Below are 12,846 nucleotides of genomic sequence, written 5' to 3'. Positions count from 1 at the left end.
TAATAGGCACTTAAACCTTATGACCTGATCGATAAGGAGAGATCTCACTTTTATCTCCAATCGAGGAATGTTCATGCAAACGCCAATATCATATTATAAATGCCGCGTCATTATTGATCTCACTTATAAACAGGCTCAATCACACACATGCCCTCTCTCACAGCCACAAGCCAGCCAAAAACATGCTCCATCTTTCTTGCACACACACATTGATACACACAAGCACCCTCACTGACTCATATATACACCACACACATACAGAAGCACCCTCCCTGTCTCACATACACATTACACTCTCACAGAAGCACCTTGCTTTCAGACTTGCAGCATGATTTTTTACTTTTACTAAAAGTGAAAGTGATGCTCCCAACCATTAAATAAGAAAACCACATTCCTATCAGAAGGTGAAATGACACCCTTCCTTCAGGTTCTGTCCTCCCAAGGGACAGCCACCCACACCATACAGCTTCTCTTGTTTTACGCTTTCAGGCAATAAAGCAAGTGTCTTTCTTCAAACTATCAGTCATATGATTATTCCTGTGGGAGATATGGAACTGAAAGACATCCTTAGTCAGCTTCTTTTTTAAATGAGAAGATTCCAGCCTTAGTAATTTAAACATAAACATTTTCTAAAGACTTAAAAAAAAAAAAAAAGCAAAACATTTCAGATTGGAACTATGCTAGTCTTCATGTTAAATTATGCTTCAAAATAAAAACCAAACCCCACCTGGCATCAGTATCTTAAATTTGTGATTTTGCTGAGATGAACATGTTAAATACTTTAATTTTTTTTTGCTTTAGTATTTGTCTCTACCCACTTTAAGTTAAATTTTATTTTCCAGAAGAGGGATGCTTAAAATTCAGTAATTTCATCTTTCATTCAACTTTTCAAAAGTTGCGCTAACAGCACAAAAGTTGAGGTATATGTATTATCACATTTCATTTTTTTAAACTGGCAGAATCCCAAAATAAAGGTCATTAATACCTGTAACACACACCTAGATATTAAAAGAGAAAGTCTGATCAAATAGGCCGCATGACCAAGTTTCTTTAAAAATATGTCTTCCTACTAGAAGGGATATGTACCTCGTTTCCCCCATTATAGTACCCTTTTTTTTTTTTAGATCCCATCTAGGATAAAATTTCATATTTTTTATTCCCATAGCCATCGGTCAAAACACCCTGCTGCATAAGGATGGTGTGCGCTTAAATAGCTACACTCATAGGTCATGGACATGCAGTGTCGGGTCTCTGTTTCTATGGTGGCCTGCATGGCGACAGGCCTCTGGATAGGAAGACTCCGTGCCACAGGCTGGAGGCCAGCCTGGAAGCTGGTGGTATAGGGCTCTGTCTCACACACAGAAGCACCATTCCTTTCTCACATACACATCACATGCACCCACACAGAAGTTACATTCCTTTCTCACATACACACCACATACATGCACACAGAAACACACACACAGAGAAAGAAGATCGGCACAGCCAGTGTAACTGATCATGTGGCCGAAGAAAAGAAGATCGGCGCAGCCGGAGACCAGGCCGTCGGGCCAAAGAAAAGAAGATCTTCAGCCCCGCCGGCCTGGTCTCCGGCTGCGCCAATCTTCCTTTCTTCGGCCACATGATCAGCTAGACTGGCCCACCGGGGAAAGCCCGATACCCCGATAGGCCAATCCGCCCCTGGCGCCGGTGGTCTTCAGCCCCTACCAAGTGACAGGGGCTGCCGGTGCCATTGGTTGGCTCCTGTCACATGGTAGGGGCTAAAGGTCACCAGCGCCATTTTGGTTAGTGGCAGCCGAGGACCCTGGAGAGGCAAATCGCTCCCGGGCCCTCTGCTGGACCACCAGGGGGCGTCGGGAGGGTGGCAGGCAGGGCAAGTCGGGGGCTGGCAGAATTTTGAAAGGGCAATTTTTGCCCTTTCAAAATTCTTCTGCCTGCCGCGGTGCCCCCTAAGTCTTGGTGCACTAGGCACAGGCCTAGCTCACCTAGTGATTCCTCCGGCCCTGCTCCCACCCATTCAGTACTAAACATATTTAATGTCACTTATGCCAGATAATTAGCAGTTGTAAAAATATGCAACTAAGTTGGAAAATGTATGCACATAAGTATCTTTTAAAATAGCAACTTACATGCATATGTGTTGGTACAACTCTGGAATTCCCCTAGATTGCCCCTTTTTTAAATGCATATATGTGTGCACGGTAGTAAAAATATGCAAGAGGTGTCTTACATGCATATATGCTAATGTTTACATGCGCAATGCTTTAAAATTAACTTTTAACTCTTTATTGTTTAAGAATGTACCAGAAGAGAAGATATCATGCCAAAAGACCTCCCCTGCCCCCCCCCTCCCCCCCCTGCCGCTCTGGACCATTAAAGATAGTGAGCTGGGGCAATCCGTTGATCCTTTGGGTGCGGTCAACATGTGAGCCAGGGTAGAAATTATCCATTGGGAATCACACACAAAGATTCCTGCATCTAAAGGAGAAATGATAACCTCTGATGTGTGGGCAGCCTTAACTCTTTGCTCCACAAATGCTGAAGTTGACTTTATCACAGCCCAGTCCGCACACCTTTGCGCTTTGCAGAAGGGAGGTAGAGAGTAGCATCAGAATTTGTTAGGCGATGTCAGGTGACCACGTATTAGGGTTGTGCATTTGGTCTATTTCTATTTGTCTTTTAAAATGCATATGTCTGCTCGCACCAGAGACCGCAGCAATTTTATAACCTATGCATATATTATAAAATAGCCTGGCTGCGTGCACGTGCGCCTAATTTTAAGTGTGCCCGTGCATGGATGTGCAAATCCCACTTCTACCTTATAAGATGGGGGATTTTAAATGAGACGCCGCCGACGCTATTCCCAGTTAAACCAGTTGGTCCCCAGTTTGCCTTGTTAAGGGGTAGGTCCTCCAGCCCTCTCCCCTAGTTAAATTTATTTATGTATTTATACATTTTATATACCGACATTAGATCAGTGATGTCAGATCGGTTTACAGATAACAGAAAGGAAATAAGCAGGGGGGGGGAGGGTACATATTTCTTACAGTGAAACGTATTCCTAACAATGCAACATAATGAAACTTAAATTCTTGTATATTTCTAACAAAGTAACATGATAAAAAATAAAAAATATAAAAAATATAAATTGATAATTTAATAGCCTTCACTCCTCCCCAGTTAGCCCCAGCCCTTAAAATCCTGCAAATCTGCCTAATTTTGTTTATTTTATAACTTACACCTCCTCCATAGCAGAAATACATTTATGTGGCAGGGGTTCTAGGCACGCGCCCAGGCACGTAAATATTCATGAGCACATCTCTGGTTCACGCCCCAAAACTCTCATGCCCCACCCAGATCATGCCCACAGCCCACCCCTTTTTGAAAACTTTTAATATGTGCGTGATGTGGGAGCTGTGCGCAAATCCGGGTGGTTTTCAAAAATCCGCTCAGCGCATCGAAAACCTGTCTTGATGTGCATGCCGGGCTTTTAAAATTCACCTTTAATTTTTTTTTTTTTAAATTTGCACTAAATCACAGTAAGGCACACTAAATGGATGCAGTATGTGCACAATTTTGATTTTGTGCCCACTAAACAATAAAGAAATATTGTATGTTGTAGGTATACTGACGAGCTAGGCAATGTGACGAGGTTCAAAACAAAGGTTGGGTCTTGTTATGTCAGGAATAAAAGAAGGTTGCAGCGAGGTTACTTGTTGTGCTCAGAGAAGCTATGAGATTTCAAGAGGGACAATATCACATGTATGTATGAGTTATTTTGCAAAGTCAGTCCGTGTCCACGGAATCACATTAAACTGCAAGCTGTTAAACCCCGTGTTGCCTGGCAAATGATTACATCATCCTTATGTTCGAAAGCCCAAATGATTGGGTGTTCCCTAACACAATTTAAAAAGGTTCCATGGTACCTCTGAGAAATCAGAGAGACTTGCCAGTGCTAGGATCCCAAAGGATATTGCTGCATTCCTTGCCTCTCCTGTGAATGCCTTGATTGAGACTTGTTGGCTTCCCAAAAGTCGGCCAAAGGATTTAAATTCTCCCTTCAAAATTGGTGCATCCTCTTTTCCAAGCCAGAAGAAACATCTGCCCGCATTCTGGGATAAGAGCAATATCTCCTGGTTATCATAAGGGGTAATCCTAATTTTGACTGACTTTCATGAAATGTGAAGATAATTGCTAATATGGAACAATCAGTATCTAGAATAAATTGCGTAGAAATTATTTTAAGATTGTGAAACACATTTGATAGCTATTTAATTTCAACTTCATTCATATGTGTGTGTGTGTGTGTGTGTGTGTGTGTTAGTAGTGGTAGCAGTGATAATGGGGAAATGTTGCTACTTCCCACAGTTAGTTTTGAAAGCAGACCAGATATCTCTGGACTACAAACTCCGTTCAATTTCCTAGCAGCTCTCTATCCATGGTACTGCAAGAGAAAGTAAGAACAACAGCAAGAAAAAACAAAACCTCATATATTTCTAATGAATTCTGGATCCACAGAAAGAAATCCATTCCAGACTTTCAAAGATATCAACTGGCTTAAAATCTTGGGACCAGTACATTTCCTTACACTGAATCTCGCCTGATGATATCCTTTGTCCTCCAGCTGCTTGCCCAGTCTTATTTTTGCATTGCTTGAGTGTTGTGGTTGTAGTTGCCTCCATTGACAAAAAAAGTCCCCTGATTTCATTTCACCAGTTTCTGAGCCACACATCCCTTCCTCTGAAGCTGGAGCGATCTACATCTTCTTATAATGCACACTTGTCCAGAGGGTAAAGCACAGCTGTGAGATCCCTGTAGGGTCCGTTTGATTATTCATATTTTGTAATTGGATCTTCCATCTAACCTCATGTTTTCTAAGGTAAATAGAAGCTGAGTGGACACTCCTTGAATGTATGTTATTAGTTTAAGGGCATCTTTTATGCTATTTCTTTTATAACAAATGGATATCCTTTTATATTTGGATCCTAAATCTGAACCTAATGCTCCAAATGTAATGTGAGAAATGTTTATAGAGTAGAAGGATAACATTGTTGATCCTTGCTTCCATCCTCTATTTAATGTGCATCAGCAAGCTCTCCCCTCTCCCTAACTTTCCTGCTGCCTGGCATTATGTATTTTACCAGTTTGTCGTTACCTAGTAAACCAAGGTCTTTTTCCTTGTTAGTGAATAGTTAGAAAATATTACCCCTTTCAACGTATATCATGCCTGCCTAAGCTTCTTCTCAAAATGGCTGAAATCCAGAATCAAATCCCACTGTTGCTCATTGTGAGCTTGGGCAAGTCATTTCATTCACCCTCCCTTGCTTTGGGTACAAACTCAAGGCCTGATATACTAAGGCTTTTCTCCTATTCTGTGTCTATGGGAAAAATGCTTAGTAAATAAGATCCTTGGATTGTGAGCCATCTGGGGATAGGGAAATATCTACTGTACCTGAACATAATCCACTTTGAAGTGCCAGAAAAATCATAAACTAAATCAAATAAATAAATACCCTAAACTTGTCCACATTTAATCCCATCTGCTAGTCATCTGCCTATTTGTCTAAGACATGGTTATCCTGCTATAAAATTGTCAAGTACTGCTGTAAATTTAAAACATGATAGAGTAGTTTATCATCTACAAAAAAATGACAATATTGTTGCTTATTTCCCATTATAACCCTCTGGTTTGCTCTCATCTCTCTTGGAGCAGCTTCTGTATTTTTATTGGACTTCAATTGAAGATGATTGGTATTTATCACAATATTTTCAGAAGAAGGGTGCACAATTGGAGATTCCAGACTGATTCTCCTGTCTCACTGGGATTCTGGGTAGACCCATGTTTATTTATTAATTATAACTCTCCTGAAATTTAATCAAGAGTGTTCCAAAGATTTTAGACTGTTTGGAGAGGATAATGGGGGTAGATTTTAAAAAGGTGCGCACGGACGTACATTCGCGCACGGTACCCGGCAGCGCGCACATGGACACCCGATTTTTTAACTTGTGCGCGCAAGTTATAAAATCAGGGGTGGGCCCGCGAGGGGGTGCACAGTTGTGCACCTTGCGTGTGCAGAGCCGCGATGCCTTCCCCCGTTCCCTCCCAGGCTGAAATCGGAGCGGCCTGGAAGGGAATTTCCCTTCCCCCTAACCTGAACTTTCCACCCCTTCCCCTAACCTTTCCTCCCCCTAGCCCTACTCTAACCCTCCCAAAATTTTTATTTTACCTTTTGTGCCTGTCTCCGGGCAGGCGCAAGTTGCACGCGCTGGCAGGCTGCTGGCACGCGATCCTTCGACACAGTGGTAATGGCCGCTGTGCTGCAGGCCTCTGGCCCCGCCCCACCCCCGGACCACCACTTTAGTAAAGCCCAGATGTTGCAGCCCTGACAACTGGCTTTTCCCATCAAAAATTATTATTAGAATTTCAGCAATTACAGTGCATAAGTGTATTTAACTCGGGAAAATTACAACAAATTAACCACAGGTGCAAGATTCCCTGCCCTGGAGGGTTTAAAAAGCATTCAATGCAAATCATAACTTCCTCTTCTTCTTTACTTTGACTTCTTTGCTGTAAGGGAGAATTTTCAAATTGTCTGCTTTAAGACAAAGCCCAGCCCATGGGAACATTTTGAGCACGGAATTGGCAGCAATTTTCAAATAGACCATGCGTGTACGCCTCCTTTGAAACTTGACGTGGGTACAAAGTGTCTACAAATGATTTCTGGCTAATGTTGAGTCAAACAGCAGATTAACTTTTATGTGGAATTGAGCTCAGGGTGCAAAAATACTGTAGGTTGGTGGGATACTTGAATGGGATTCTACTTGCTAATGCTAAGAACATAAGAACATGACATACTGGTCAGACCGAGGTTCCATTAAGCAAAGCATCCTGTTTCCAACAGTGGCAAATCCAGATTACAAGTACCAGGCAAGCACCCAAACATTAAATAGATCCCATGCTACTAATGCCAGTAATAGCATTTGCTATTCCCTAAGGGCCGGATTTTAAAACACCTACATGCACTGGGCCTATTTTCAGAGGCCCAGCAACACGCATAAAGCCCCTGGACGCATGTAAGTCCTGGGGCTCTGGAAAAGGGGCGAGGAGGGGGCGAGGTGGGGCAGGACTAGAGTCCCCCGGCACAGCGACCATTTTCCGCTGTGTCGGAGGATCGCGTGCCGGCAGGGTGCTGGCGCACCACCTGTGCCTGCCCAAGGCAGGTGCAAGAGATACAATAAAAAGTTTTGGAGGGGGCTAGGTTAGGGCTAGGGGGCGGGTAAGTTAGAGGAAGGGGAAGGAAGGTAAATGTAAGGGGTTGGGAAGTTCCCTCCCAGTTCGCGCCAAAATTGGGGCGGACTGGGACGTACATTCACGTGCGGTACCCGGCAGCACGCACATGTTCCCTCCCAGTCCGCTCCAAAATTGGAGCGGACTGGGAGGGAACTGATAAAGGCTGCGGGCATCAGTGCATGCAGGATGCACCCCCCTGCGCTCGCCAACCCCTGATTTTAGAACATGTGCACATGTTCTAAAATCAGGCATCCATGTGTTTGCACCTGGTAGCGAGCACACATGGACACGCACACGCATGTCTGAAAATCTACCCTTAAGTCAACTTGATTTATAGCAGTTTAAGGACTTCTCCAGGAACGTATCCAAACCTTTTTTAAATCCATCTGCACTAACTGACCTAACCATATTCTCCTGCAATGAATTCCAGAGCTTAATTGTGCATTGAGTGAAAAAGAGTTTTCTCTGATTAGTTTTAAATGTGCTACTTGCTAACTTCATGGAGGGCCCCCTAGACCTTCTATTGTCTGAAAGAGTAAATAAACAATTCGCATTTACCCATTCTAGTCTTCCCATGATTTCATAGACTTTCACTCATATCCCCCCTCAGTCGTCACTTCTAACTAGGTGAGAAGCCAGGTTATACATTATATTAGATTTTCATACAGATTTGGTTGTTTATATTTAAAAAAAGATTTTAAGAGTAGTTTAAATAGTATGTTATAAAATATATAAATGCACACCATAGGGACTTTTTTTTGTCATCATCTTGGTTAAAGGCCGACAATCAAAACAAGAGGACATGTTCTTAAGAGAAACAGAATTTCTTCTCCTTTAGTGAAGAAATTATCAAGCCAGTGGAAACATTAACTTGTTGTTTGGGGGATAAATAAAGAAAGTGAGAACTATGGGGAATTTTCAGGACAAACTGTGAAAAATGTAAAGGCCGATCATTAGTCAGGCTTTGATATATTTTGGTTGAATAAAGGCAGAAAGGATCTTTTTTTTTCTAAAATAATTTTTAAGGGATGAACTAGCCAGCTTTATAATCTTTAGTTTCTAGTTCAAACATATTCACACTGTGATTTACTGATGTATCTCCCTAGTTGTTTCTCAAATCATGATACAAACAATGATTTCAAGTTTGTGTCTCTAACACCATCCTTTTAATGATTGATTTATTTGCATAACTGAGATATTTAGCAATTGCTGGCCCACTATCAATAATTTGATTTCTCTTAAATCATCATCACTTTCCTGAGCCTCCTTCAGGATGGGAGATACAGCTAAAATAATAATTCAGATGAGTTTGCCTCAATCCTGCCTCCTGCTTACCATACCAACTGCTGACTCTGTTCACCAAAAACTCCATGCTTTGCTCTAATATTCCTCAACATCCACCTCAATAAATACTGAGGAAGGTAGATTATCCATAGAGAATTCCCTTGTATATCATCCTGGCCTGGTATCGACAATGACTTTCTTTTGATTCTTACTTCAGGTGAAAGACTCCATCGGAATGATCAGAGACAATCAATCTTATGTGACAAAATTCATCCTTTTGGGCTTCTCTAGTGACCCCACTGTTCAGGGTTTACTCTTCCTGGTATTCTCCATTTTGTATGTTCTCACCTTAATAGGAAATGTCACCATCATTTTGATAGTATCGGCAGACTCTCTCCTTCAGAAACCCATGTACTACTTCATCAGGAACTTGGCTTTCTTGGAGATCTGCTACACCTCTGTCACTGTCCCTGAGATGCTGGTGAACTTCCTCTCAGAGGACAAAAGTGTTTCTTTTTTTGGTTGTGCTACACAGATGTATTTCTTTTCCTTTTTAGGAATTGCAGAGTGTTGCCTTCTCGCTGTGATGTCTTATGACCGGTATGTGGCCATCTGTAGCCCGCTGCATTATGGTACCATCATGAATAAGAAAGTATGTGCCCAAATGGTGGCAGCTTGTTGGATTAGTGGAATCGTGTCTCAGTTTGTACAGACGGTCTTTGTCTTTACTTTACCTTTCTGTGGCCCTAATAAGATTGATCATTTCTTTTGCGACTTCCATCCCATCTTAAAGCTTTCCTGCCAGGACACTTCCCGGAATGAAATTTCTATCTTCATTGGCAGTGTGATATTGATTCTCATACCCTTTCTTTTTATCCTCATCTCTTATATTCGCATCCTTTCTACGATCCTTAGGATCCGCTCAGCAGAGGGAAGACGCAAGGCATTCTCCACCTGTGCCTCCCACCTGATCTCCGTCTCTTTGTTCTATGGAACGGGAATATTTACCTATTTGCTTCCCAAATCCTGGCATTCCCCCATTGTGGATAAATTATTTGCTCTGTTCTATGCTGTTCTAATTCCAATGTTGAACCCATTGATCTACAGTTTGAGGAATAAAGAAGTGCTAGATATTTTGAGCAAAAGAATAGGGAGGAAAATGAATTCTCAATGCTTTTAAAAGGAGAACTACCAGCAACTCAGGCAATAATGTCAAAGATGGTGAGAAGAAATATCCACATGACTGGGCAAACATACTATTTTTTTAATGACCTATTTAATACTTAGCTCAATGGACATGGAGAGAGACACTTTGTTTCTCGGTGATGTCACTGATTGCATATATATCATTCCTCACTGCAGAGTGATATCAGTGAAAGGCCAGCCTTGAGAAATTCATTGTTGCTCATATTGTTTCAGCTTGTGTCATAGGCATACACAGAAACAATACAAAAAGAACTTGAATTGAAATGCAGCCAAAAATTGAAATGAAAGTGAAAAAAACAAGAAGTAAACTGAAAAAGCTTTGCTTGCAGCTCGCCATCCCCTTCTCAAAACCTAACAATTACCCTAATCCTCAACCTAACTCTAACCCTCTTCCTAACCAGCATACTAATGCTAATCCTGTTTCTAATACAAATTTCCTTTACTTGAATCTTGGAAATACCCTGCAGCATTAAACACGCACACATATTTTTAGTAGTGCTACTGCATTTTTTTCTATAGTGCTATCGGATGTACACAGTCTTGCACAGACAAAACACTGCATACATCTAGTAGCACCATGGAGCTTAGAATATAGTCAAAACATTCAGAAAGCTTTCAGGTAATATATTTATTGCACTAAACATGGCTAAAATTAGCAAGGTTTGGATTTGTCCTAAAATGGGGTCGTGACACATCAATTCAGGAAGATCATTCTAGGCATTCAGCACCTCTGAAGGATGTTGCCATTGGCTAAAATTCTAGAGCTGACTTTCCATCTTTTCAGCCAGCATAGTGCATATAAATTGGTAGATAAGTTGAAAGTAGATTGCCATAGGAAGTGCAGGCAGTTTATTGCAACATCTATGAGAATTTATACTGAAATGAGATATAAAATGAATAATGAAGACTGTTTGCACTGGACTGAATGAGTCGGCTATGCAATGACCATTAGAAAATGTGGATTTTCTTTAAAACTGTATTTTGGCTACATTGAAAATTCAAATAAAAAGCTGAGTCAGAATGTGAGCCTTGATGCATCCACTTTATTCACCTTAGCAAAAAATTACATACAAAAACCCTGTCATATAATTTTTCCCTCCCCTCAAAAAATAGGCAGAGCTCTTTTGTCAGTCATAACCAGAGTTAGCACCTCATCCAGGTCAATCTAAACAACCTGATCTAGTCCTGGTTTATCAGCATGGCATACAAGGTCAGTTACTACTTTTCTTAAGGGAAATCAGAATTACACTGCAGTACCTGAAATGGGAGGCGGGAGGGTGAATCATTTTGTTCGGGTTGACCTGAGTGAGGTGGCAACCCTTTTAGCAAATCAAACACTAGTGTTATCAGTCGAATATCTTACTAGTTATGACAGTTTTCATGTTTATTTTTTCATACACCAACTATTTTAAAGATTGATTTAGATTCACATATCAACCTAAAAGGTTTTGATTTTCGATATAGTATATCACTGAATGAGAAAGAGAAAAAAATAATGATGAAACCAATGAATATACGTCTCTGCTTAATGTATAAATTATGCAACTATGTATCTGTTTAGAGATATAAATAAATAATTATGTATCTATATAACAATATTAAATTATCTATGTAATATGTCACTAGCTAATTATCCAGCATTGTATACATGTAAAAACATATCTGTGTATATATGAAATTGTATTAAAGTTGATCATTATTGTATTTACAAGTTCTTTTTGTATCCTTTTTTCATGGGTTCAGCACGGGAGTTACACAACAATACTAAACCAAAACTTTCTTTCACAATTGTTTGCAGTTAACACACAAGGAGACAAATATAAGTTCTGCAAGAGAGCATCACAGTATAACACGCAGGATGTAAAATGGATGGTGATAGTAGAGAAGACGTTGGGCCTTGCTATCCACAGAGTAGATTCTCAGTGGTGAATTGGATTGACTTAGGAGCAAAAGGCCACCATGCCTCCACCCTCCCATCCAGAAAATTGAAAGCTAATTGTTCATGAAGGTGTCAGCACATACTCAGTTAAAATTCCATAAGCTTGATTGGGGATAACACATTTTTCTGTGTTTCTTCTTCCTAATAATGTTAACGGACATTGAAAGATGAGAGTTTAATGTGTTCTGGACTAGGAGTCATTTTCCTCTGCCATCCCTTGTGCCATCCCAAACCTTTTTATCCCTCTAAAACTTCCTTAGCAGCAACTTAGAAACTTTGCATCCCCTTCTCCCCTGTCACATGAATTTCAAGTTAAAAGAGAGATAGCCTTTGGAAGAGAGGAGCCACCATAGGGTCCATGAGTGCAGACTGTTTGAACTCTTATGCTGCCAGACTGTCTGCAGAACCTGCTGTGTCCCGAGGTGCTGTGTCCTGCTGTGTCCTGAGGTGGCAGAAGTGAAGGGGATTAAAGAATTCTGATGCACATCCCGGGAGAGACCGGCAAAAGGGAGCGTGCGGAGTGTGAGTCAAGATGAGCAGGTGGAGGGGATGATGGGGGTCAGCCTAGGAGAAGATCTATGGAGCAACAGGTGCATGTGGCCGGCTTAGTTTCTTTTTCCAACATGGCAACCGTATACACTTGCTTAGTAACTTTCACCTTCATCAAGGCCTTTTGTCACCAATTGAGGTCTTGTCCAGATTCATATATGGAAAGATATCATTTCTAATGTTTAATGATGTATTTAATACACAAGAATTCACATAACGAGCATTGTCATGACATGTAGGTATGTGCCATCATTTGAAAAAAGTAAGAAAAAAACAACATGTCCTTTTGTGCTAAAAATGAAAACATACACAATTTCTTTGCATTTTATTTCATTCTATGTTTTATTTGCAAATAATTATGCAGTAAAATGTTTTAAACAGTGTTAAAGCAAAAGAAAGAAATCGCAATGAAAATAACAGCAACAAAAAGGAAGGCAAGAAGGAAACAAAGCAAAAAAAAATGTGGCTAGCACACCCTTAATAACCATGTGCATATTTCCGTACCAGTGAAGGGAAGCAGGCATCATGAAATATCCACACATCTGCTTGTTTTTAATGCACAACGCTACATCTTGCT

At 40.9% G+C, this 12,846-nt stretch overlaps 1 protein-coding gene across 1 annotated transcript; it reads left to right on the top strand.

Annotated features, from left to right (window-relative positions):
* The first annotated feature begins 8,810 nt into the window (after positions 1–8,810).
* Positions 8,811–9,755, top strand: LOC115077522 (olfactory receptor 10A4-like). The gene has a single exon (XM_029579813.1). It carries the CDS (start codon positions 8,811–8,813, stop codon positions 9,753–9,755), a length of 945 nt encoding a protein of 314 aa, XP_029435673.1.
* The last annotated feature ends 3,091 nt before the right edge of the window (positions 9,756–12,846 follow it).

This window comes from Rhinatrema bivittatum, chromosome 16 (assembly GCF_901001135.1).
Source record: "Rhinatrema bivittatum chromosome 16, aRhiBiv1.1, whole genome shotgun sequence".
Classification (NCBI taxonomy): Eukaryota; Metazoa; Chordata; class Amphibia; order Gymnophiona; family Rhinatrematidae; genus Rhinatrema; species Rhinatrema bivittatum.
Note: the sequence above shows the minus strand (reverse complement) of the source record. Positions and strands in the feature narration are given on the sequence as shown.